This window comes from Triticum urartu, chromosome 1A (genome assembly GCF_056163025.1).
Source record: "Triticum urartu cultivar PI428250 chromosome 1A, HENAU_Tu73, whole genome shotgun sequence".
NCBI classification, from domain to species: Eukaryota; Viridiplantae; Streptophyta; class Magnoliopsida; order Poales; family Poaceae; genus Triticum; species Triticum urartu.
In genome coordinates, this window is record NC_141873.1 from 583,022,554 (window position 1) to 583,049,681 (window position 27,128).

Consider the following 27,128-nt stretch of genomic DNA (forward strand, 5'->3'; position numbering starts at 1 on the left):
ACCTTTCAATCGACTTGAAGGTATCCCACTCGACGGGTTCAAGACACTCGACCAAGAAGCCATCACTCGACCATGAAGCCATTCACTCGACTGCCAGGAGACCTAAAGTCACTCCTCAGGCGAACGGTCGGCTATTAAGTAGTCTTTATGGTCATTATCACACTTTATTAGGGGCGTTACCAGTAACGCCCGACCTTAAATGTACCTTAAACCCTGCACTACTGAGGGCAGGAGGGGGCCGGCGAACTCTATATAAGCCACCCCCGTCCTCAGTATGGAGGGTTCGCACCTCTGTTATTCACACGCCAGTAATCCAATCGACCGTCTCCGGGCACCGAGACGTAGGGCTGTTACTTCCTCCGCGAAGGGCCTGAACTCGTACATCTTGGTGTGTTTACAACTTCCCAATAGCTGAGATCTAGCCTCTCCATACATACCCCCCTACATCACTGTCAGAGCTAGAACTACGACACCGACCGCTGAGAACGTGTCGGTTGGCCATTGGCTGGATGGCGTGTCCAAACTGGTCATTTTTCACCAGGGAAGGCTGTGGCTATAAATAGCCACCCCGCACCGGCTTTGTCCAGCGGCTACTTTGTTTGATCGTGAGAAGATTGTTGAGCAACCCTCTCTCCGAAGTGTCCGGAAATTGGGACTAGTCTGTCCGTTCAGGCTCGCCGAAATCATCCAAACCTTTTGTTATGACCGGATAGTCCGATATGGACTTCCGGACAGAACGATCCGGATCGAAACTGCAGTTTTTGACGAATCTGATCGGCACAAGAGAGATTTGGCCTTGAAGATGACCCGAATCAAAAACGTTAAACATGAAAGTTATGCGTCTCATCGAAACAGTCAAATTCTATTTTGAGCTCATCTTCATCCTAGATCGTTTGTGGCTTGTGGGACCTAAAAACCGAACTGTTGTCTCAGACTTACCTAAATCTGAGTTCGATTAATTTTGGAAAGATTTGGACGTGATTTGAAGTCCTTTTCTTATATGGGAAGTCCAACCGCCTCATAAATAGATGAAAGATGACGACTGATTGAGCAACACATAATCAAACAAATCGATTTACTATTTTTTTCATGTTCATCTATTTTCTATCATCTCCCTCGTATCTTTTTATCGTTCTTCATCGTTCTCCAAGATTGAAGAGCAGCGAAACTCAAGGCCCTAGGGGCGAGCGAATCGACCTAGGGCAGCTCATAGTCGTTGCGTGCCCTGACAGGGTCCCTCCCGGGCGTGTGGGGTTTTGGTTCCTCAAAAGCATCCACCGAATTGCTTGCATACCACGCTTCCGGACAGATCTCCTTCGACGTGAGCTGCGGTGCATCACCCTCGACGTTGGAGGTACACGTTGACGTACGTGTTTGTGTGCGAACAGCGAGGATGGCAAGTTTAGTTGACACGCATGGCAATTTCCTAGCAAAAAAATACACTAAACACACATTTGTCATGTCTGTCAACTAAATTTTCCATCATCCTGTTACTAAAACTGTCATCGAAAATGATCGATTTACCATGGAAATCCCGAAAGTTCTGGATTTATCGGGGTCCTTGTTTTTTTGTGTGGTCTTTAGTTTGGGAATGGAAAAATGGCAAAGGTACTAGTTATCTTTGCAGAAAACTACTACTCAGAGTGTAAGTACAAGGTGGGCTACGCTCCCCACCCCCCTACTCTAGAATCTTGTTAGGCTTAAATCTTGAATCTTGAAGATTACTCAGACTGTAAGTACAATTTGTCATTTTGCCTCCTCAACTCTCCGTTTGCCCTGTCAACAATTTCGGTCAAGCTCCGCAAATGTACTCTAGTATTTTCTGGGTGAAGCTAGTGTTGATTTTTGCAGGACACAACGGCAACAACTATGAGAGTATTTTTCTCCACGAAATATATCAAGTCCGGTTTGTGTAATACAATAGGCAATGATTTCTTGTATCTTTATCTCATTACTTATGTTGAAACCTATGTATTATAGTGTATTGCATACATATCAATTATAAGCATAACCATAAAGGACTGCTACCATAACAAAGTGCATTCTTTTCTGTTCCTGCTTAATTTGTCTACACAATTTTCTGTTAGAAAATTTTGACATGACAAGGTTTTGATCCTGGCACGCCACAGGTGGTCAGCCTGTGGCCTAGACAAATCAAGTAGATGATCTATTTATAAAACACATGGAACCATGCAAGAGTTAATTCAGGATTCTTTGTGCCACCTAGAACTGATTGATCAGGGTCTCGGTGCCTCGGTGGTGGGTCCAGCCGGTTTTTGGTTGAGAAGGGGTTGTATTGCCTTCACGACGATTGTCATGTTCGGTCTGAAGTCGGATTCGTACTGAACGCACAGCGCTGCCACTGCTGCTAGCTGAAAACATGAAGAGAAGCAACTTCAGCAAGGACACGTACTGTTAAATTTTGTAGTTTGCACGATTTGCTACAATATCGTACCTTGGCGACGGCTTTTGGTGGGTACTCACTGTTGAGCTTTGGATCAACACATTGCTTTACTTTATCTTCGCTCAACCTTGGAGTAGCCTGCCTCAGAGGATTAAGAAACATATATATGTAAGACCATGAATGACGATACACCAATGACAAGTTTATTCGACGGGTATTAAATACAATACCCAAGTAACAAGACTTTGCTGCCCTTTGGGCATGGTGTGATCGACCGGTTTTCTTCCTGTCAGTAGTTCTAGTAGGATCACACCGAAGCTGTAGACGTCACTCTTTTGGTTGATTTGCCCTGTCATAGCATATCTGAATATTACCAAATCCCAAACAGCAAAATGTGAGCAAGGTAGCAAAACCGAGAGCATATATAAGTTTGATATGTCAAAGAAAACACAATATCATCCGGCCGGTCTTACTCTGGTGCGTGGTATCCAAATGTTCCTAGCACACGAGTCGAGTGTAACCGGGCAGCGGATTCCGTACCCTGGTTTGTCAGGTTGAAGTCGGCAATCTTGGAGCTGAATTCGTCAAATATTAGGATGTTACTCGACCGAATATCTCGATGAACAATCGATGGTTGGACTTTCTCATGTAGGTACTCTATTCCCCTCGCGGCTCCGTAAGCTATCTTGACGCGCTGAGCCCAGTTGAGCACCGGCCCGGGTTCAGCGCCCTGCACTCCTTTCTTGCCTGCACGGGCCGGTAAGGTAAGAATGTTAATTTAGCAGGCAGGCAGTCACCTTGACATAGATAGATGCAAATTAACATTGTGGTAGAGTAGACGCACCGTGCAAGATATTATGCAAAGAACCCATGGTCGCAAACTGATAGGCCAGCATGCGGTTGCCATCCTCCAAGCAATAGCCCAGGAGTTCCACGAAGTACTCGTTCTTAAGCTTGGAGACCATTGCTAGCTATGGCAATGAGATCGATCATGAGAAGAATCCAAATCCAAAGGAAATGAATCAACCAATATATTTGACCAGATTAATTTGGTGCGGCAGTATGGGATCATCATGGATCAGATCATCTGAGAGGATGATGCATGCTTGGCACGCACCTGAGCAGAGAATTCTGAGTCGGACTCCTGCGAGGCGCTGGGGTCGAGCTTCTTGATCACGGCGGGGCGGCCATCGCTAAGGGTACAACTGTAGACGCGGCCGATGGAACCCTCGCCGATGAGGGCCTTGTCGCTGAAATTGTTGGTCATCTTGTTGAGCTCGTCTAGCGGTATCGCCGGCACGTCGATGGTGAGCACCTTGGGCGGCCCTCCGGGCCTCGTGGCGCCGGGCCCCCTCGGCCCGCCTCTGTTGCCTGCGCCAAAGTCGTTTCGTTCATAAAAAAAACTGTGATCAGATCCAGCGCCCTGGCCGATTGATATGAGCTATGAGCGGCGACGATGATTATGAGTGGATACCGGGAGCGTTGACGTTGGGCGGCGGAGCGGCTTGGTTCGCCGGCGGGCCGTAGGTGTCCTCCTCGGCGCTGCCGCAGCAAGACATTGTTCTCGCCGGCCGGACACGATGGGTTGGTTTGGGGGCGGTCAGAAGATCATGACCTGGATGGACGTACGCATTCCCAACAACAGAATAGGATCGATCAACACATCCTCCAATCTCCAAAGAAAATAAATTGGATCAACGAGTACAATGTGGAATAGATGATCTGATCCAGAACTAATTCAATCAAGATTTCGAAAATCTTGCAATGAGCCAATGAGGATCTTGCTAGATCCTCCAATCCCCAAAGAAAATAAATTGGATCAACGACACAATGAAAGAAAAACAACCCGGCTATTTTCAATCTAGTATGAGCATTACCTCCCCGAAAAATTCCCACCGGAGAATGGTCGTCGGTGGATCAAGAACAGCGGCGGTGTTTTGTTTCCCGGTAAGAGATTAGTGGTGGCCAAGGGTGGGGGCTCCTTTTTTCGCGCCAAAGGAGGCTCCTGTTCCGCTTTAACTGGCTCCTTTACTTTGTGCTCCTGCCGTATCCTATTATTGGCATGCGAGATGTTACATCATGAGACTGAGAGCGCCGTTCCATGCAAAATGGTCGTCTTCCTCCTTGAGGATTTTATATATTGTTATTTGTCGACATAAGCACTTTTGACTATCAAATTATTATAATAACTGGATGTACACATAAAAATTAATATGTTATAATTTGAAGATGAACTTTTCAGGTGGCCCACGTGCAAAGTGCAAGATCTATGCACGAGACCAGACTCGCTGCATGTGCAAGTGTGTAAGGGCGTGTTCGGTTGCGTGCATAACACCCAGCCAGGCCCTTGGATGCAATTTTGAGCCACTTGGTTACCTGCGCATGTGGTTTGTCCTGCAGAGCAGGTACTCAAAGTAGCCCAGAGCTAGTCTCTCGATGAACGTTCGAATTAACTGTTTCCAACGAGTCAGGCCCGTGTAAGGGTGCATGCGGTTGCACGCGCAGGGGATGAGCGGGAGACATGATGCCGTTTCCCGAAGTCGCGCCCCTTATCTCAGTGCTCACTCTCCCCTCTATCCATTGTGACTCTCTCACCGGCGATGGCGGCGTGCATCGGCGAATCGAACATCTGGACGATGAGCACAGGCGGCGACCACCGCCTTCATGATCCCTTCTTCACCCTTTCGTCAATGGAAGTAAGCCCTTGTCTGCCCAATTTAGGGAGTCATGCAGGCATTGATTTAGAGTTGGGGGCTTCGGTTTGGGTTTTGAGTTGGGTTTAGGGTTAGATTTCGGGTTTCAAATGACTTGAATAGGGTTTCCATTCAGGGTTTCATACGGCTCAATTAGGCTTGCTTGATCCAAGAAATTTAATCTGTTTTCGTTAGTATGTCGGTTTGTGTTAACTATCTTTTTATGGCTCTGTCGGCGCTATTATGACTATGCATGCTAATGTAGTGTGAATGCTTGTTCAAATTGCTAGGCTCTGCCTAGGTATGTATGTGCACACGTGTGCAGTTTGGTAACCTCACCACTCGGAGAAGAGGTTACCACATCACAGTCTTGAATGCAACCAAACACTAGCACGTTCTCGCAACCAAACGACATGCTAGTGGTTCGCCTCTAATGCAGGTTGGGGCTTTATGGGCAATTAAACTAGGCACGAAACATGGTTTTGAGCCCGCATTAGCTCAAGCAAGTTGAACCCAGGCACAAATGCATGGAGGCCAAAAATGATGCAAGTAACCAAACATGCAGTTAAAAAATCCAGTCGGTCGGAACCTATTTTCACCGTTGGATTGGGGGAAGCCCGCCTCGAACCAACATCACCAAAGCGTGACAGAGGAGAGGGGTGCACCGCCGCAAGCCAGTGCCATCGCGGAACATCGTCCCTCACCACCTGTACGTCATCAAGACGTCATCCACCGCCACCAGCAAGGCCTGCGGCACCCTCCGTAGCGACGCTAAGCCGAGCCCCACCCACCCGATGCCATCACAGCCAACCACCGCAAAGACCAGCACAACTCTGCCCCATCACAGTTAAGGAGATCCCGAGCTGCTATACCTCGTCAGGAATGTGACACACCTCCTAAGGCCCACGCCAATGTAGCCTTCACCGCCTGCCGCCACCGCACACCAGATCTCAGCAGAGCTTGCACCGCCGCCGAACGCCACCACCAGCATGAACCTCCACTTGCCATGTGACCTATATATCATGATGCCGTTGCACCTACGCACCTCACAAATGTGCCACATCCTGGCCTGTTGGAGCCACCCCGGCTTGGCCCGAGCACACGAGGAGATGAAGCCGCCTCACCGAGCTCCGGCAGAGCTTTTCCCAATTATCGGTCCCGCTAGCAGCGGCGGGGAATGGGGAGGGGGGGAGAGAGGAGACGGGCGACAGCGCGTTAGAGGTTCCCTTCATGTAGCGATGTGGTTGTCTCGTCGGAACATAGATAGACATATCAGATCGTGGAGGCCTAGAGGGACTTTGGACTGGTTGCAGTTTAGTAGTACTGGGTTTATTTGTTTTTTAAAATGAAAAGAGGACATTTTTATAGCCATCTCTGATCGAAGTGAACTGACTTACATCCTTTTCTTTAGACTTTGTATGTTTGACTAATTTCGATGATGTTTTTATCACACGTGTTTATGTCCAAAGGCGAGTCCTGTAAATCTAGTCTCTTTTTCATTAACATTTGAAAATCCTGGGGCGGGGTTCATCGAAAATAAAATTATAGCCGCCAAATGAGAAAAATAGCGAGTGTGCCTCCACTGGACTTGAGCTCCTAATTGGAGCCTTTGGCACCAGCTAAGCTCGTAGCGCCCACAACTCGCCTCATGTGTGGCCCAGCGCTCACTCGCGCGGTGCCGCCACGTTCGTTCGTGTGCCTTCATCACTGGCTCGCTTCTTTTTCTTTCCCTTGATTTTTTCACAGTTTTCTTTGTCGCTACTGTGTTGTTCACTAAAAAACGGGTTGCTAGTTTTCTAAATTAATAAATGTTGATAATTAAAAAAGGAGTTTAAAATTTTTTATTGATTTGAAAATTTTCAAATTCGATAAAAAGTTTGAGAATTTGAAAAAATATCGATGGCTTTAAAAAACATGAATTTTTAAAGAATTTCCGGATTTGAAAAATATCAATGAGTTTTCAAAAAGTTCATGTATTTAGAAAATAGAGCGAAAATTGGCAAAAATTTCACACATTTTTTAAAATGTTAAAATATTTGAAAATTGTTCACAATTACCAAAAAGTTCATGAACTCGAAACGGAAAAATCATGGAATTTAATTAAATACAAAAATGAATAATAAAAATAATAAAAAGAGAAACCAATAAACAAAAACTTGTTGGGAGCTTCTAGAAGCTTGACAAAACAGATAGGAAGCTTCTAGAAGCTTAAAAAAACTGGACCAAGGAGCTCATACATGGTCCAGCCCGCTGACCACACACATGTTTACATGGGGTGTGACCAGCTATAAAAAGAGTTGAAACCAATTCTACGGGCGCCAAATAGGGATTCAAGTGACTAGCTACCCAGGGAGCGGGAGATATACTGGTTGGTCCCAGCCGCTAAGACTAAGAGCAGGTATTGCTAGAGTTAGAAGCAATCCGATTCTTTTAAAAAATAACAAACAGTTTTAATTTTAGATCGTGAGCACGAGATCTGAAATCAATATATTCTATTTGCAAAGATTTAATTCTTTTCTCCTATACTTTTCTTGCTAATTGTTTCCCCTAGCTTTTGTCTTTTGTGTCATCTACATCTTATTTTCTGAATAGAAAAATGGTGGAATGTACCTTTAATTAGTGGAGAATTAATTGTTTGAATCAAACACGTATAATCTGCACATACATTCTACTAGTATTGGTACATGTGCAATGCACTCTTAAAATTAATAGATTCAATGCAAAAAAAGTTTTTTTGCAGACATAAGGATGCAGAATGTAAGAATTGGAGAGTTGGCCATTAGTATGTAAGCCCACCTTTTTGTTGAAGTATGCAAGCCCACCTTTTTGTTGAAGTATGCAAGCCTACCTTGATGACAAAGAGAAGAATTCAAAATTTGTACTAGTTTAATTTCTCATCTTCGCGAGAGTTATGCCTCGCTCTTTCCGAGATAGAGCTCCGTCTGGCCCAATAATGTGGAGCCTTTCACTGGTTTTCACCTGTTTTGAGAAGGGATCATCCCAAAAAATCTGTGTCCAGAAAGTTTCTCACTTCTTTCTGTGTTTTTATTTTTATTTTTTATTTTTTGGTTTTCCTGTGTTTCTTTATTAGTTTTTTCTTATTTTTCTTTGTCTCAAAACGTGTATACTTTTATTAATACACATTATACATTCTGCATATACATGTGGGACATGTTTTTGGTACACCATTAATATATTTCAAATACACGACAAACATTTATTCTAATACATGTTTTAACATTTTCCCGAAAACATGTTGAATGTTTTTTTCAAATAAACATTAAACTTTTCTGAAATCGTACTAAACATATTTTCTACGTTATGTAACGTTTTCTTACATTGTATTCATCTTTAAAAAAATCACGAACATCTTTCCGAAACATAATATTTTGTAAATGTCACAAACATTTATTTGAATTTTATAATTATTTTCATAAAATTGCGTGAACATTACGTTTACACTGTATTAACATTTTTTAACAAATGTCATGAAATGTTTTCTGAATACATGTTAAACTTTTTTTGATGTACACATTGAATAATGTTTTTTGAATAGTACCAATTATTTTTACAAGATTAAGCGAATGTTTTATTTACATTGTATTAACATTTTTATAAAAGTTTCACGAACATATTTTTGAAACATGTGAACCTTTTTTAATGATACAAATTATTTTTCTAAATTACATCCATACTTTTTAAATGCTTTTACCTTTTTTTGAAAAGCATGAATATTTTTATATTGGGATGAATGTTTTTGAAAAATTGCGTGAACAGTTTTTTTACATTGTGTTAACATTTTTTTCTAATTCATGGTGAACTGTTTAATAAATTTTAAGTAAATTAGGTTTTGAATACGAACAAAAGTAAAAAAGGATACAAAGAAAAAAATGATTGATTCACAAAAAAATTAAAAAAAATGAATGAACGAGAAGCAAGGAAGAAAGAACAAATGAACAAGCAAAGACAAAGCTACTAGGGGACCCAATATTACTGACGCAGGGCGCCCTCCTAAGGCGAGACCTCCTTTTGTCTGGTTGCGGGTGAGACAAAGCAGTGCCCTCTCTTCTTTTCATTCTCCTCCTCCGAATCTGCTTGGGCTCAGCACATCTTCGGTTAAACTACAACATGGTCCAAGAGGTATCAAGTATGGCATTTTTTTCTGCGAAGGGCGAGGTGATGGTTCGAGAACACCGTTGAAGCAGCTGTAATCACTATTCACCATGAAACCTGTTGCTCCCAGCCAGTGGATATAGCAGAACAACGTTTAGGGTTGTTGCTACAGGTCCAATTCAAAACTGATTTACTATGTAATTGTATAGATAAGAGCATCTTCAATAGCTTCCCCATAATAGGGAACCAAAACATGCTTGGAGTTAAACTTTCGACACCAAAAAGTGATTTTTAGGGCACCAAAAATTGAGCATCTCCAACAGCTGCCCTAAAATAGGGCACTCGCAACAGCGGGTGATCATTGCATACATCAACGTTATCATTGTATACTTCGATATTAATCACCCCAAGCATATTTCTCTCTTCCTCCCTATTTTTCTTCTGCACTGGACCCATTAAACTTTCAACAAAAACCACACGAGCATTACAAAATTCTCTTCTCTGAAACTTCCGGATGGGCAGTTGGGGCTTTGTGCGCTGCATTTTTTTTTTGGGGGCAGCCGCTTGGTGTTGTATATTTGCAGCCGTAGCTGCCACTTTTTTGGCCTCAAGCTCGAGGGTTGTGCGTGCCGTGTGCGCACGTAGGTGTAGGGGTCGCGGCCATCCGAGCGCCATTCTTTTCTAAGTAATGCTAGACATACATAAAGTTGGTACGTGATTTACGTAATGAGTAACGTGGAAGGTTTTACCGGCAAAAAAAAAACATGGAAGGTTCTAACTGGATCGGTAGGAAGGGAAGGTCCCACCCCCGGTGAAATTCAGGGGGCCCGATAGGTTTAGTTGGAAATTTCCGTAGGCCTTCGTAGTCACTTTCGTAAGTGTACGATCATCGTTCTTTTCTTTCCCAGATGGTGGGAAGGGATGGCACGATTGACTGACCCAACGGGAGAGTGGCGAAAGAAGCGGTCTAGTCGTTGCTTCATTTGTTTCCACAAACTAGAAGTAGAAGGACAACAGAAGAGCCGTAACTCGTTTTTACACGCACAGAAAATTCTGCGTCCAAGTGTTCTCGCGTGACTTGATTGGCTGCATGTCTGACAATGCTCTTTCTTTTTTCCTTAATGTCTGGCAATGCTCTTGTCTAGAAAGCTATAGCTTTCATCATAATTCGTATGAACTTCTCAGGTCAAACTACAGCGTCCATGGAATGAAAGTTGCATATCTGGACAATGTTTCGGTCCACAACATCCACCGGACTTGCTGCGCAAACATGTAAAAGAATCCGGTATGCACGCCCCGGGTAAAAGGCATGTATGCATGGAGAATCATCACGTACGATTCAATACATGCATGTACTAACCTTCTCCCGATTTTCAATTACTATACTATACAATCTCATATGTGTACCATGCAACTTTTTTACTTCACATATTAGATTTATCTTAAGTCAAACTTTGTAAAGTTTACCAAATTTATATTACAAATATCGACATCTACAACACTAAATACATACTATTATAAAGTATAGTTCATTATGGATCTAACAATATTGACTTAATATTCTAGAATGTTGGTATTTTTTTCTCTGTAGACTCAATAAAACTTCAAAAAGTTTGACTTAAGACAGACCTTTTATTTATTTATTTTGCGGAAATAACTGCTGATCTAATCATCATCTGTCATGACAGTACAAATAACACCAAAAAAAACATCCATGTAACTTAGACATACTCTTTCCGTGTCGTAATATAAGAGTGTTTTTTACACTGTACTAGTGTTAAAAACACTTTTGTATTATGAAACAGAGGGAATACATTATAAGGACCGTGCTACAGCTCGCGACGCTTCATCCATGCATCCATGGCATCACAGTGCCAACAAGCACGAGCTCTCGTGGCGTGCACGTCCGTGGTCGTAGGGTTCACCGCCATCTGAGCGCATCATGGGATGGCACGACTGACACAACAGGAGAGTGGCCAAAGGAGCGGTCTAGTCGCTGCTCTCTTTCCACAGGAGAACAGAAGAACCGTAATTTTCTTTGTGAGAACTTTCACCTTAATTTTACTAGTATGAACTTTTCAGGTCAATCTACAACGTCCATGGAATAAGCGGAAGACGCACATGTGTAAAAGAATCCGGCCCCATGTAACCGGTACGCATTAATGCACAGCCGCCGTGTTCAACCATGCATGGAGGATCTCAAAGCATGTAGTACTACCAGTCTTTTCTAAGTTTCAATTACATATACCCCTTCCTCTCTTTTTTACTTCACATATAATATTTTTCTAAAATCAAACTTTATAAAGTTTGATCATATTTATATTAAAAAATAAACATCTACGACACTAAAGGACATGTAGCGAGAGGAGGACAACAACGACGCGGGTGAGGGGTCCAGCGCCTGCGGCTCCGGGCTTCGCCATGGTGGAGCTGGAGGTGGCCCAGGCGGAGGAGGTGGCGGAGTAGCAGGCCATCCTCGACTTCATCCAGTCAGAAGTCAAGGTGAAGGAAAACCGCCGCTTCCTTCGCCAGCATGAGGCAAGAAATCAGCGAAATCTTCACTGAGATGGAGGAGGAGGAACCGGAGGAGCCGTTGTTGCCGCAGGCGGCCATATACTGAGCCCGACAAGGAGATCATTGACATCTCCGACAATGAGTAGTGTAGGCTAGCTTAGCTTATCTACGTAGTGTGTAGATTTTATTTGCATGTTTTGTATGGATTTGAGATATCTAATACTCCTTCCATTCCTAAATATAAGTCTTTCTAGAAATTCTAAAAGGAACTACATACGGAGCAAAATCAATGAATCTACATTCTAAAATATGTCTATATACATCTGTATATAGTCCCTATTAAAATTTCTAGAAAGACTTATATTTAGAAACCGAGGGAGTACACAGAAGGAAACCCGCGTCCCATATCTGGGCCTTGTTATGGTGGTCCACATGTAGCATCTACTTACTGTACCGGACTGGCTGCGCACATGTGCAAAATTAAGAATCAAATGCATCTGGTATGCACAGCCGCCGGCCGGGTAAAAGTCATGCATGGAGGATCATCACGTATGTTTCAATACATGCATGTACTAATCTTCTCGTAAGTTTCAGTTGCGACTACTATACATCTAATACATGCACCATGCATGAAACCTGCCTAACTGACGTGTCTAACTGAAAGAAAAAGATTGTCGGAAATACTAATCGTGTATACGTAGTGACCAAGCAGCACCTGATCATGTGCAGTTCCTAACACTATTAGGCCAGTCATATGTTACAACCTTCATAGTGGGTGGTAATATAGGTGTAATGTCATACAAGCTTTCATTTATTAAGATATAGACTCATTTTGTCTTGGAGTACGTTATATTATGGTAATATATTATTGTTACAACAAACACCTCTCTCATCATTAAAGGCTGTCCATAATAAGATCATAAGCAGTATCGTGTACCAACTAGGCATTTTTGATGATGACGCATACAATAAAATGAGGAAAGAGAGCATGTGTCTGGTATTACTTTGTCTCATGCATGCATGGCAGTTAATAATGCAATTTATCCCTACGTTCCTAAATATAAGTTTTTTTAAAGATTTTAATATGAAGTACATACAGAGTAAAATGAGTAAATCTACACTCTTAAACACCTTTATATTCATCCGTATGTAGTCTACATTCAAATTCCTAAAAAGACTTATATTTAGGAACAGAGGGAGTAAGATACTAACTTATGATACTATGCATTACGAAAATAGTACCATATACTAATATCATATGATACTCTCCGTTACGGGCAGTCTAGACAAATTTGCCTTGAGGTGCGTTACGTTCAAACTAAATTACCCCCACTATGACTAACCTTATTAATCACGTGCATGCATAAACGGTCTACCTATATGTTATATTTTTATTTGAAAAATGTGATATATTACATTACAGCTCAAAATTAATGAGTGCATACATGACTCTGCGGTGGTGCAGAGTACGAAGCTTGTCTTCCTCCGAAACAAAAATGTAGTTTGCCTGGCTGCACTACATGAAAGTCAACTAAAATATGCTACACACTAAAGTGTGGGTAAGACAAGTGCTTAGTTTTCTCTCTTAAGCACAAGTGTTTACTACTCCCTTCGAATTAAAACCACGATACTTATTTTGGAATAGAGGGAGTACATCTCTTCCGGTTAATAAGACATGCATATATCTCTTGGTCACTAAAAAAATACGAGTAAAATGCCAAGAAAATTATACCACTGAATGTGTATTTTAAAGAAGTTCCTAATAGTGCGTTTTCATCGCATAGAGCTCACATTTCGTTGGTCAAATTGATCACCTAGGGATACATGCATGCATTATAAACCGGAAGGGAGGAGTATTTCCATAGTAGATGTGCCTAAACAAGCGTCCACATTTCCTCGCAAAAACAAGCACCCACATTCTACAAATAAAGCCCTAGTTCTTAAAAACAATTTGTTTTTAAGCACTTCTCTATACACCTAGCGTTGAGCCTTTCTTTCTGGCCTGAATTTCTTCTGGCAAATTCTAGTTGTGCTATGTTCACCGCTAAAACAAAATGCTGACCAATAGTTTGGATTTTCCATCAACCTCAATTACAGATTTTCCATCAAATGTTGATCTAATGCCGTAATTCCACAACTATAGAGATATAGCCCGGAAAAAATCAGGTTATAATCCACCATAGTAACTTCTAAAAAAATAGCAAACATTAGAATATAATGTTGAATTTGCAATGGGTTCATACATGTTTGGTTCCATGACTCAAGATCAGGTTGAGGTATATTGAGGAACTACCAACAAGTGTTTTCTAATACTCTATATTGTTCGATGACTCAAGGTTGAGGTACTTGACTCTTAGTTTTGATAGATGTAGATAGTTTGGTCTCTGATGCTATTTCCCTATATTGTTCTCCATCACATGTTACTTAAAAACAGGCTTCAGTTTTTTTAGGTGGGATTGTGATGTTGTATGAGATCAGAAGGATGGATCATAGAGTCTAGAAAGGTACAATTTTATCGTTTGCTATTGCTACCTTTAGGAGTTGAACAAGCTCAATTTTTAGTAATATTTGAGTTCCAGATTTTAGTTCCCATATCATAGACATGAAGGTGACTTTCAGTGGCAATTATCATTGTACACCCCTCCCCCCACCCGCAATTATTACCCTACATATGAATGGGCATAAAATAATAGTTAAATAAAATATTAGGTTGATATATAAGAATGTGTGTGTCATACAATGTTTATTCTAAAAGATTGTCGTTTGCTTTCATGTTGTAGGTCGTGACTCATATTTTTGCAGTTTTTTTTTTCTGTAATAACACCTCCGTCCGGAATTAGTTGTCGCTGAAATGGATGATCCAGACGTATTTCAGTGCTAGATACATCCATTTGAGCGACAGGTAATTCCGGACGGATGGAGTACAGAATTTAGACTTTTTTACCGAACCATTTTAAGATGTAAGACCTACTTAAAACTGAAACATGTGTTCTTCATTTTAATCATCCTTCATTCTTCATGTCCATAGGTGACAGACCTAATAAAATCCTACAACTTGATTGGATTTTATATTGCATTCTTTCACTCATTCTTCATGTTCATGTCGATGTTGTTTAATTTTTTTCTTGAGCTTGCCAAAGTAAAGTAATCAAATACCCCCTCCATTGTAAATATAAGGTGTTCTACTTTTTCCTGATTCAGATGTATATAGACGCTTTTATTGTGTTTATTCACTCATTTCAGTCCATATGTAGTCCATGTTGAAATTACAAAAAATATCTTATATTTGTGAACGGAGAGAGAACATTTTATTTATGATGTAGCAACAAATAAATCCATACAAATATTTTAAAACGGAGCATCCTGATCATTGGAATGGATACAAATGTTTTGGAGGGAACACATAAAACATAAATATGCTATGTACGTGTTCGTGGGATTAATAGGAGCTTCTCCTTGCGATGCACTGTAAGCCGAAACACCTCTGTCATATCAACACCCATGCCTCCAGCAACCCTAGGTGCAGGCAGCTCCCAGTCAAAATGATATAGGAGGTTCCCTAACATGAGCTCATACGTTGACATTGAGAAGTTTATCCCTGGGCACATCCTTCTCCCAGTACCAAATGGAAGGAGTTCAAAGTTATTCCCCTTGTAATCAATGTCCACTTTGAGAAACCTCTCTGGCATGAACTTCTCTGGGTCCTCCCAAGTACTTGGGTCCCTACCAATCGCCCATGCATTGACAAGAACAGGTATGTGGGCTGGAACCACGTAACCGTCAATGTGCACATTGTCCATGGAGAGGTGCGGCCCGAGGAGCGGTGCTGGTGGATGCAGACGGAATGTCTCTTTGATGACCGCCTTCAGGTAGGTCATGGTGGCGAGGTCATCTTCTGTCACTATCTCTTTTCCCTTGGGGATTTTGCTCCTCAACTCAGCTTGTAGCTTGGACATGACTTGTGGGTTGCTTATGAGCTCCGCCATGACAGACTCTATAAGCATGGACGTTGAGTCGGTTGCTCCGAAAAATATGTCCTAAACAGTTCGAACACAAACGTGGTTATTAATCAAGAAAATTAATGTTTAACATGCATACATGTAGAACATATTGCTGATAGATTTGGCGGTACTTACTATGAGCATGGCCTTGATGTGATCCTTGGTGAGGGCGTATTCGTGCTGACAGGAGAGGAGACTGTCAATGAAGTCAGGTTCCCGTTGCTGCACCGTGTTTTCTTGGTGCTCGTCGACCACCTTGTCCAGCAACTCGTCCCATCTCTTTTTCAGCTTGTCGGCCCTGGCACAGACAGCTCTCTTGATGAAGCCCACCCGCACTAACCCCGGGTAGAAGTCTTCGAGGTTGACACCCCCGATGAGCGCCCCCGACGCGTCGATGAGCTCACGGAGGAGTCTGTTGCGGCCGTCGACCTTGAAGAGGTTGCTGGACACGGCACGACACACGACGTCGGTGGTGAAAGAGTAGATCAGGTCTCTCATGTCCATGGCCTCGCACGACACGGTCGCCTTAGCGATCTTAGCCACGACGAGGCGTGCTTCCTCCTCGCGGCCCGGGCGGTAGGAGCTCACCTTCTTGACGGTGAGTAAATGTGTGGAGAGCAGCCTCTTGGCCTGGCGCCAGTGATCGCCGTAGACGGCGAATGCGACGTCGAGGGAGGCGGTCATTAGGGTGTTGGCGAGCGTGGATGTGGGCCGTGACGCGAACACGTGGTCGTGTGTGCGCATGACGGCCTGGGCAGCACGTGGCGACGAGACGACGAGGGTCGGCACGGAGCCAAGGTGGATGAGCATGTAGTCCGGACCGTACCTCATGGCGAGCCTGCGTAGGTTCACGTGTGGGAGGAAGCCGACGAGGTGAAGATGCCCGATGACTGGCAACCTTGGTGGCGAAGGTGGGAGACGGCAGCCATGGCTGCTTCGTCCTGATCTGCCAGTGATTACCAAGTAGTGTAGCAGTACGAGGGCTAGAGGGAAGAACAAGAGAAGCAGCGCTTGTGGAAGCGTCGCCTGCATGAGTTGTTGTAGGAGTGCCGCCATGGTAGCTTGCATGGGCCAAGTGCTCTTCTTATCGCATGCTACTCCTTTTATAGCCATGGATGCCATGCCATGCCATGAGAGGGTTCAAAGAGATGACAAGTCAAAGAATGGGCAGCTTTTTTCAAATGATGGAAAATTCACGAGCGTGCAATGACCGTGTGCTCCACCAGGAAATGGACTTTTCGTTACGGCCTCCAGCCCTATCTCGTGTATATGGTTTTTGCTTATCTGAGCTCCTGTAGTATATGTTTGGTCACTACTCAAGCAAAGTTGCATATATTCCAATTTCGCTCCGCCCCCCCCAAAAAACAGCCTGATACGAACTTTTGTTTTTGGAACACAGTATCGCAGCCTGAGACGAGCTTTTCAAGTCAAAATGTGTACCACGTATGTCTGAAGAAAAAAACTATGTAGCACGTCCAATAGAAAGAAAGTCAGACTATATGCCACGTCAAACTATATACTCCTACTATATCTGGAGAGACTTAAAAATAAAGCCGCCGAAGAGAATTAAGAATAAAGCCGCCGAAGAGAATTATAAAAAGAAAAAAGCCGCCGGGTATAAAGTCATCTCGTACGTAGATTCACGTACTACCATGGATGCCCAACCGTCGCGTATACGCCAATGCCGCTGCTGGCCTTCTCTTCACTAGAGCTCCCTGATCTTTTTTTTTTTGCGGGTGAGAGCTCCCTGATCAACCGTACACGCCTAGGGCTGCAAGAAAAGCTTGAGGCACGTGAGCCGCTCGAGATTGACTCGTTTTTTGACTCGACTCGAGATCGACTCGAAAAGAAACAAGCTGAGTTTGAACACTTTATATAGCTCGACCGAGAAACGAGCAGATCTTGAGCCAATGTTGGCTCGCTCGATTTTAACTCGATGGCTCAACAGAATATCATTATGTTAAATGACCATGCCATATATTAAATGGAAATAAGATGATTTATTATCATATATGTTGTCCATAATTTTTGTCCATTTTATTTACCAACGAACATGGAAACTTAAGTAAGTGCAGAGAAGATTTAGGCCTAATTATGGCAGGTTGTCGACTATGTGTTAAATATCCTATATTTTTGGCAAAGGTTCCCAATATATTCACCTTAATTTTTTTTGTTTTTCATACATAGATTTATAATTTTTACCATCTCATATAGCTCGAAACTAGCTCGAGATCGACTCGAGATAGTTACAAGCTGAGTACGAGTCATGTTCTACAGCTCGATCATGAGCTTCACTTAGTTTGAGCTCGCTCGAATTTTCATATGAGTTGAGCTGAGCCAACTTCAACTCGCTCGAGCTCGACTCATTTGCAGCCCTATACACGCCGATTCTTGCTAGGTTGTCGGCCCCTGATGAAGCTACCCATGCCGGCATTGGAGCGCGTGAGCAAAAGAGCAAAACCCATGCCTAAGAAAGATTACATCCATGTAAGTAGACTACCTAGCGAGGACGACAAGCACTCGAGTGAGCCGAAGACGCGTCACCGTCATCGCCCTACCCTCGCCGGAGCTGGGCAAATCTTGTTGTAGAAGACAGTCGGAAAGTCGTCGTGCTAAGACCCCGAAGAACCAACACACACTAGAACAACAACTATGTCAATGAAGAGAAGACTAAATCAAAAGGATGCAACATCCACATTGTTAGAAGGAAGAGAGGGGTTTGGTAGAATCGATCGTTGTATTGCTTGAGCCTCGTGGGCATATATATAGGAGTACCGTCATCTACTTGGAGTACACGACAAGCCAGAACAAATCCTAGTCTATCTCATCTTTCCTAATAAACATTATACTCAACATCCCCCTGCAGTCACAACGGTAGCGACGCAGACGGTGCGACTGGAGAAGAATCCGAAGGTAAGCCGACGGACCCCCCCCCCCCCCCCAGTCGTAACGGTTGACGCATCGCGGAGTCGTGGCTGGAGTGGAAACCAACGAGGTTGCTCAAGCAGGCGGTAGCCCTTTGTGTCATTTGTCAATGTAGCCTAGAGCGTGGGTGGTGGAGCCGTGGTCGAGGTAGCCGTGCGAAGAATGCCGTGGTCGATGTCGAGTCGGGATGGCCAGTGTCGAGGAAGTCGCTGTGGAGCCGCGGGTGCAAGGAGGCGCCGAGTTAGCATGGGCGCATTGGTGTCGAAGTAGTGGTGCACCGGGAAGAAGATGTTGTTGACGACTCGTCGCGGCGGGTTTGCCAAGCCCGGGGACACATCGTAGACGAAGGCACGCACCGGTATTGCCAGCACCGAGTATGCGTAGACGGATGAAGACGAAGTTGACGAAGCGCTGATCGGGCTTGCCAGGCCCGGGGACACGTCGTGGATGAAGGCACACATCGATGTTGCCAGCACCAGGCGTGCGTAGACGAGGGACCTGCACGAGATGTATGCCATGTCGGAGAAGTCGGAGGGGCCATCAGAGAAGAACTCGACGATGATTGCGGCGTCCATCGTCGTGGGGCCGATGTCACCAATGGTGGTCGGAGTAGACGAAGTGGTCGGGGTAGATGATGGCGACGCTGGCGACGGGCTGGTGCTTGGACGAAGACGAAGGAGGTGGACGGGAGGCGGCGGCGGCTACGTGGGTAGCGGCGGCGGCCAAAGAAGAGTGGCGGCGGCTAGGTTAGGAGTGCGGCGGCGGTGCTCGAAGTAGGCGAAGAACCCGACAACATGACGAAGACCTGCGCGGACGGTGGCGTTCCTGCGCCAAGGGAGGTGGCGCGACACATACCACGGGAAGTCAACGCGCGTGGACGATGAAGTGGACCGTGGGCCGCCGCACTACGGCCGAAGGGGCGACGTAGCAGCGGCAGGCGGGTCGGGGCGACGGCGGGGACCGCGGGCCGTGACGCTGCGGCCCGACGGGGCGACACAACGGCGGTTCGCGAGTCGGTGCAACCGCGGGGACGACCTCGGGGCGGCCGCGGGGACCGCGTATCGCGACACTACGGCCCGAAGGGGCGACACAGTGGCGACGCACAAGTCAATGCAGCCGCGAGGAGAACCACGGGGCGGCGGCGCTGCGGCCCGACGAGGCGACGCAGCGGCAGTCCGATGCTCGATCGGTGGAGAGGCGCGCTGAACTCGAGGACGATCTTCAGAGACCTGCGGAGGCGCGCGTAACCGACGGGCCAGGTCGGTCGCACGGCGGAGATGAGGCGGATCGCGGCGGCGAGCGGGTGATCAAGACGATCGTGCGCGAGGTCGGGAACGCCGCTCGGTGGAGGCGCGGTGGCGGCAGAGTCCGAGGTGAAGCCGGCGGCGCGGGCGGCAGGGCGGCTATGAATGGCCGCCGCATGGCGCGAGGCCGCCGGGTTGGGGTGATGCAGGAGTCCCGGTCGGAGCAGGACGGTGACGGCCGGCGTAAATCGACGGGCGGGCCTCCGAGCGAACGGCGGCGGTGAAGGGCCGCCGCATAACTCTAGGCCACCGGGTGGGGGCAAACCGGCGGGCCGACGCGCGGACGCCTCGCGAGGCCGCCGGGTCGGGGCGACCGACGGGCAGATGCGCGGATGACGCGCGAGGCCGCCAGGTCGGTGAAGAAGCCGGCCGATCGCGCCGATGTTGGAGTAGAGGCGCACGGGGTCGACGGTGGCAATGGGCCACGCAAACCGGATCAGATAGACCGGAAAACCAAAAAGGAGACGCCGATCAAAGCGACCGACGAGAGAGAAAACCCGAATCAAATGATCGGGAAAAAAGACTCTCTAGGGCAGCCGGCCAACACGGCCGGCGCACGAACCCTAGGTACAGGCGGCGCGGCCCCGACGACAATCATGGAGGCCGACCGCCCCGGGGGCGGCCCGCGGGTGCGGAAGCGACGACGGCTAGGGTTTAAAATCGACTTGCGATAGATACCATATTAGAAGGGAGAGAGAGGATTGGTGGGATAGTCTATTGTATTGCTTGAGTCTCGTGGACATATATATAGGAGTATAGTCATCTACGTGGAGTAGAAGACAAGCCAAAATAAATCCTAATCTATCTCTGTCTTTCCTAATAAACATTATACTCAACACACATGCCCTCCGACTATGCATTCTAACCCTAACAACAAAAACATGTTGGCGAGCTTCGAGCTGCGATCGGCTCATTCTGGGATATATATATACTAGTACTTCCTCCGTCCGAAAATATTTGTTATCAAAATAAATAAAGAATGATGTATCTAAAACTAAAATACATCTAGATACATTCCCTTTTATTCATTTTGATAACAAATATTTCCGGACGGAGAGAGTAGTAGGTAACACACGTACTACGTAGTGGAAAAGATCACAAGTTCCATCCAGGGCATGTCCTTAGACTTTGGGGGCCAGAGCGAAATTGGAATATGAGCCCCAAAAAATCTATATACAAGCTGGTGATAGTATCAAAGGAAAACACCAATAGACGTACTTTGAAATTGCATCGTTGAAGTGGTCGGTCGGTGGGTAATTGAAATCATTGTAATAGCGAAGCAAATAAGGTTGCTCATAAACTCTCTAGATTGACTAGATTTCATCTGAATGTTGATTGGTTTGAGAAGCCTTTAGATGAAATTATAACCTTTCTCACAAATGATATACTTATTGTTCCAAATGAACACGGTTGGCATATTTTGATTTAAGAAAAAGTACTGCTATTGATCCAGGGTATATATTACTAATTAAAACATAATAGGAAAGGTACACAATTTAACCCCGAACTAACCACTCGGTTGATTTACAACCCTTATCTTTGAAATCAGTCGTATTACACCCTCAACTTTCCACAATGTTCAAAACACAACCCTGTTCTCAGTTTTGGGGCAGTCAACTGGTTTTGATCGGCACGCTCCTCCTTGGGCACGTGGATGGAGAAGCAGCGAACACGAGAGGGAGCTGTTGCCATGCATTGCGCCATTGAAGATTGGGTCTGCGGTCTGCTGCGAACACGAGAGGGCGTATTTGTAGCCGCACCAGTGCTCATCCTATCCATTTCATTGGTTGGGGGGGGGGGGGGGGGGGGGGGGTGATTTTCGTTGGTGATTTTCCATTTCATTGTCCGACTCCGGCGCTAAGGAAGGAAAGCTCATCCTGTCCATCACCATCACCATTGCCATTGCTGAGTAAGAAAAGAGACTAATAATATGCGTTAACCTCAATAACTCAGATGTACCATTGGTCTTTGACAGTGCACTCGGAAAGCTTATCTGACAAAATATAATGTTGGGACCAGGATAGGCTCCGCGCTACGATTGATACAACAATTTTCATGTAAATTTCAGCGTTGGCTCATACTGGTCCACCCGCCACTTTGTTTATGTCAACTCAGCTCTGCATGTAGCCACTGCACGTCTGCACGTGAATTTCAACATACACTGGCGAAAACAATAAATCAGAATAAAGGGCTCAGGTGAAACTCACTATTTCTGTCAGGTGTTTTGTAACAACACCATTTATGGTAGCGTACAAAGCCAAAAAAAACAATATTTTTACTTGCTTAAAGCATCTCCAACAGCCGCGCTATATAAGCATCGCCCTGAAAAATTAGTCTTTTTTACGCGCGTGTTATCGCTCTGGGCGCTTCAGCGGAGGAGCAAAAACCGTGCCCGCGGCATATCCAGTTCAGCGCGCCGGCCGAAACGTCACCGCACGCCGCTTATTTGTTGCGCCCGCTCCCGCACGCTGGACTCTCGAACACTCGCTCACAACTCCACCTACCTCCACCTACTCCATCCAGCTGCTGGCGCCGCCGCCGCCCGCATCACCCCCTTTCTTCCGGCGACCGTTCCAGCGCTTCCCCAATCTATCCCCGCGCCGCGGCGGCTTCCCCTGTCTTCCCTCCCACGTGAGAAAAAGTGCTTGTTGGAGTGGCGTGGGCCACAGTAGAAGGGAGGAGTGCGTCTTTGCTGGTTTTCATGTCTGACGACTTGGAGCACCGCGGCGCGCTAGCTCGGAGTCCGGCAATTTTTCACTCCCAACTACTGACGCATGCAGCAGAGCGTGGCGCCAAGCGGATCAGACAAGCCGTGTTAGAGTTAACCTTGTTGTGTATGTCCAATTTCACGTTTACTTTGTATTGCATGACAACGTTGCCCGTAGACTTGCATTAGTAGTGTGTAGTTTGCATGCTTTGCAACATGGCTGTTGGAATTATGCCCTAAAGGTAATAATAAAATGGTTATTATCATATTTCTCATTCATGATAAATGTTTATTATCCATGCTAGAATTATATTGACCAGAAACTTAAATACATGTGTGAATACATAAACTACAATGTGTCCCTAGTAAGCCTCTACCAGACTAGCTCATTGATCAAAGATGGTTAAGGTTTTCTAACCATGGACATAAGTTGTCATTTGATAACGGGATCACATCATTAGGAGAATAATGTGATGGACAGACCCAACTATAAGCTTAGCATCAGATTGTTTAGTTATTTGTTATATCTTTCTTCATGTCAAGTATCTGTTCCTTCAACCATGAGATTATGCCACTCCCGGATACCGGAGGAATGCCTTGTGTGCTATCAAACGTCACCTCATAAGTGGATGATTATAAAGGTGCTCTATAAGTATCTCCAAAGGTGTCTATTGGGTTACATGGATCGAGACTGGGATCTGTCGTTCCACGTGACGGAGAGATATCTCTGGGCCCTCTCGATAATATAACATCATAAGAAGCTTCATGTGACTAATGAGTTTATTCACGGGATTTTATATTACGGAACGAGTAAAGAGACTTGCCGGTAACGAGATTGAACTAGGTATGGAGATACCGACGATCGAATCTCGGGCAAGTAACATATTGCTGTACAAAGGGAATTGCATACGAGATTGACTGAATCCTTGACATCATGGTTCAACCGATAAAGATCTTCGTTGAATATGTAGGAGTCAATATGGGCATGCAGGTCCCGCTGTTGGTTATTGACCGCAGAAAAGTCTCGGTCATGTCTGCATGATTCTCGAACCCGTAGGGTCGCACGCTTAATGTTCGGTAACGCTAGTGTAGTGTTGAGATATTAATAGTAAAAAAGTTCTAAGGTTGTTCGGAGTCCCGGATTGGACCCGGGACATCATGAGGAGCTCTGGAATGGTTTAGAGGTAAAGATTCATATATGGGAAGTTGTTATCGAGGTTCCGAAAAAAGTTTGAGTTTTTTCAGTATTGTATCGTGAAAGTTCTAGAATGTTCCGGAGAGGGGCCCACCTGCTTTGGGGGACCCACATAAACATGGGTAGTGGGGAAAGTCCCCACAACCCTGGTCTAGGCGCACCAAGATCCTCCCTTAAAAGGAATAGTATCATATCCCGAAGGGATAAGATCAGGATCCCTAAAAGGGGGGATAGCGATCTGTGGGGAAGGAAAGGAGGGATTTCCTTCCTCCCCCTTTGACCAACGACCCTAGGGACTTAGAGGGCAAGCCACCAGCCCCCTCCACGCCTATATAAAGGTGGGGAGGCGTTGGGGGCAGCCCCCCTTCGACCCTTGGCCATGACCTCTCCCAACTCCTTCCACGTTTCATCGGTACGCGCTTGGCGAAGCCCTGCCGGAGTTCCGCTGCCAGCACGCCGTCGTGTTGGTTCAGATCTCATCTACCTCCTCTCCCTCACTTGCTGGATCAAGAAGGAGAGGACGCCGCCAAGCCTTGCGTATGCTAAACTCGGAGGTGTTGCACGTTCGGTACTTGGATCGGATTGGATCACGACGTGAGTACGACTACGCCAACCACGATCTCTAGATTGTTAATGCTTTCGGTCTACAAGGGTATGTAGACACCACTCCACTCTCATTGGTATACATCTCCTAGATTAGATCTTGGGTGTTCGTAGGAATTTTTTTGATTTTCATGCTTCGTTCCCCAACAGTGGCATCATGAGCCAGGTATATGCGTTGGTGTATTTGCACGAGTAGAACACAAAGTTGTTGTGGGCGTTGATGTTCAGATTGCTTGCTTACCTTGTCTTATTTGGATTCGGCGGTATTGTGGGATTAAGCAGGTCAGACCAACCTTACATGTCCTCGCACATAAGACCAGTTCCACTGTTTGACATGCAATTTGTATTGCATAAAAGTGACTTTGCGGGTGTATGTCTCTGACACTTTAGTTGAATCTGATTTGACAAAGGAGATACTTGTATAAGGTTAAAAGGCAACTTGTATATCACCGTTGTGGTTTTGCATAGATAAGAACGTCTTTTATAGTATGCACTAGCAGCCACATAAAAATTGCAACAACAAAGTAGATGACATCTAATTTGTTTTTGCAGGGCATGTTGTGATGTGGTATGGCCAAAACGTGATGTGATATATGTTGACATATGAGATGATCATATTTTGTAATAGGTTCATGACTTGCATGTCGATGAGTATGCCAACCGGCAGGAGCCATAGGGTTGTCTTTAATTTATTGTATGACATGTGTGTCAAAAAATAACGTCATGTAATTGCTTTACTTTATCGCTATGTGTTAGCAATAGTTGTAGAATCAATAGTTGGCGAGACAACCACATGAAGACACGATGACTAAGATCATGATGATGGAGATCATGGTGTCATGTCGGTGATGATGGAGATCATGCCGATGCTTTGGAGATGGAGATCAAAAGCACAAGATGATAATGGCCATATCATGTCACATATTTTGCTTGCATTTGATGTTTATCTTTTATGCATCTTATTTTGCTTAGGACGACGATAGCATTATAAGATTATCCATTCACTTAATTTCAAGATAAAAGTGTTTTCCCTAAGTATGCACCATTGCGATAGTTCGTCGTTTCGAGACACCTCGTGATGATCGGGTTTGATAGACTCTATGTTCACATATAGTGGGTGTAAGTCAGTTTTACACATGTAGAATACTTGGGTTAAACTTGATGAGCCTAGCATGTACAGACATGGCCTCGGAACACGGAGTCTGAAAGGTCAAACATGAGTTGTATAGTAGATATGATCAACATGGAGATGTTCACCATTGATGACTACCCCATCTCACGTGATGATCGGACATGGGTTAGTTGATATGGATCATGTAACACTTAGACAACTTGATGGATGTTGATTTAAGTGGGAGTTCACTAGTAATTTGATTAACTAAACCAATTATCATGAGCATAGTCCAATTGTCTTTGCAAATTAATGTTGTAGATCAATGGCTCGCGCTGTAGCTTCCCTGAATTTTAATGTGTTCCTAGAGAAATCTAAGTTAAAAGATGATGTAAGCAACTATGCGGAATGAGCCCGTAATTTGAGGATTATCCTCACTGCTGCACAGGAGGCTTATGTCCTTAATGCACCGCTTGGTGATGCACCCCCTCAAGGCTCGCTTGCGGCACGTTCTGATTACTACTCGATAGTTCAGTGAGCCATGTTTTACGGCTTAGAACCGGGGCTCCAAAGACGTTTTAAGCACCATGGAGCATATGAGATGTTCGAGGAGCTGAAATTGGTTGTCGGTGTCAAAACCGGCGGATCTCGGGTAGTGGGTCCCGAACTGTGCGTCTAGGCCGGATGGTAACAGGAGGCAGGGAACACGATGTTTTACCCAGGTTCGGGCCCTCTTGATGGAGGTAAAACCCTACGTCCTGCTTGATTAATATTGATGATATGGGTAGTACAAGAGTAGATCTACCACGAGATCAAGGAGGCAAAACCCTAGAAGCTAGCCTATGGTATGATTGTTGATGTGTATGTTGTATATCTATCGACTAGCCTGGCCTCGGTTTATATAATGCACTGGAGGCCTAGGATAACAAGAGTCCTAGCCGAATACGCCAGTGGGGAGAAGTCCTTGTCTTGATCGCCAAGTCTTGTGGAATCTTCCTTGTATGCGGTAGCCATCCGAACTGGCCCATGAGTATACGGCCACGGGGGTCCTTGGCCCAATCTAATAGATCGAGAGACGACGTGGTGAGTACCCCTAGTCCAGGACACCGTCAGTAGCCCCCTGAACCGGTCTTCAAGTTAGGGACGCTCCTCGATTCTTCCGAACTGTTCTTCATCTTCGGTTGCCGGTCTTGAAAACTGGTTCAACAAATCTTCTTTATCTTCGATCTTGAGGATCGCTGAAATGCATTCGACGAGTTTACACGTTGGGTATCCGAGGAGCCCCTTTAAGTTTCCGGCCTTTATCAATGCCTTGTTTATTTTTATGCCACACCTCGGGTTTGAAGTTGTTCCCGGGAGGCAGGGTCCTCTTGCGTCCGAGCTCCAACGCTGGACTGCATTCGAGGTATCTTTTGCAGCCGAGCACCAACGCTGGACCGCTTCCCAGCTCTAGCGCCGGAATGTATCCGAGCTCCAACGCCGGACTATGTATCCGAGCTCCAACGCCGGACTGTATATCCGAGCTCCAACGCCGAAATATATCCGAGCTCCAACGCCG

The 27,128-nt window shown here is 45.2% G+C and overlaps 2 protein-coding genes across 2 annotated transcripts; both read right to left on the reverse strand.

Moving 5' to 3' along the window:
- Positions 1-1,885: 1,885 nt before the first annotated feature.
- LOC125540370 (Protein kinase superfamily protein) lies at positions 1,886-4,436 on the reverse strand. The gene is made up of 8 exons (XM_048703986.2): positions 4,282-4,436; positions 3,879-4,019; positions 3,522-3,775; positions 3,249-3,375; positions 2,878-3,151; positions 2,635-2,767; positions 2,456-2,542; positions 1,886-2,372 (listed from the first exon to the last, which is right to left on the reverse strand). Exons 2-8 carry the CDS (start codon positions 3,961-3,963, stop codon positions 2,238-2,240), a joined length of 1,095 nt encoding a protein of 364 aa, XP_048559943.1. The 5' UTR covers positions 3,964-4,019; positions 4,282-4,436; the 3' UTR covers positions 1,886-2,237.
- Positions 4,437-14,973: 10,537 nt separating this feature from the next.
- LOC125540382 (indole-2-monooxygenase-like) lies at positions 14,974-16,792 on the reverse strand. The gene is made up of 2 exons (XM_048703996.2): positions 15,861-16,792; positions 14,974-15,761 (listed from the first exon to the last, which is right to left on the reverse strand). The coding sequence occupies exons 1-2, from the start codon at positions 16,779-16,781 to the stop codon at positions 15,144-15,146; spliced, it is 1,539 nt and encodes a 512-aa protein (XP_048559953.1). The 5' UTR covers positions 16,782-16,792; the 3' UTR covers positions 14,974-15,143.
- Positions 16,793-27,128: the final 10,336 nt, after the last annotated feature.

What these genes read in the sequence shown, in the direction of transcription:
- LOC125540382 (XM_048703996.2), bottom strand. Translation starts at nt 16,781, where the DNA reads ATGGCGGCACTCCTACAACAACTCATGCAGGCGACGCTTCCACAAGCG. An exon ending in ACATCAAGGCCATGCTCATA is followed by an intron (nt 15,762 to 15,860) that starts GTAAGTACCGCC and finishes CGAACTGTTTAG; the next exon opens with GACATATTTTTCGGAGCAAC.
- LOC125540370 (XM_048703986.2), bottom strand. Translation starts at nt 3,963, where the DNA reads ATGTCTTGCTGCGGCAGCGCCGAGGAGGACACCTACGGCCCGCCGGCG. An exon ending in GCCCAACGTCAACGCTCCCG is followed by an intron (nt 3,776 to 3,878) that starts GTATCCACTCAT and finishes ACTTTGGCGCAG; the next exon opens with GCAACAGAGGCGGGCCGAGG. An exon ending in AGCAAAGTCTTGTTACTTGG is followed by an intron (nt 2,543 to 2,634) that starts GTATTGTATTTA and finishes CCTCTGAGGCAG; the next exon opens with GCTACTCCAAGGTTGAGCGA.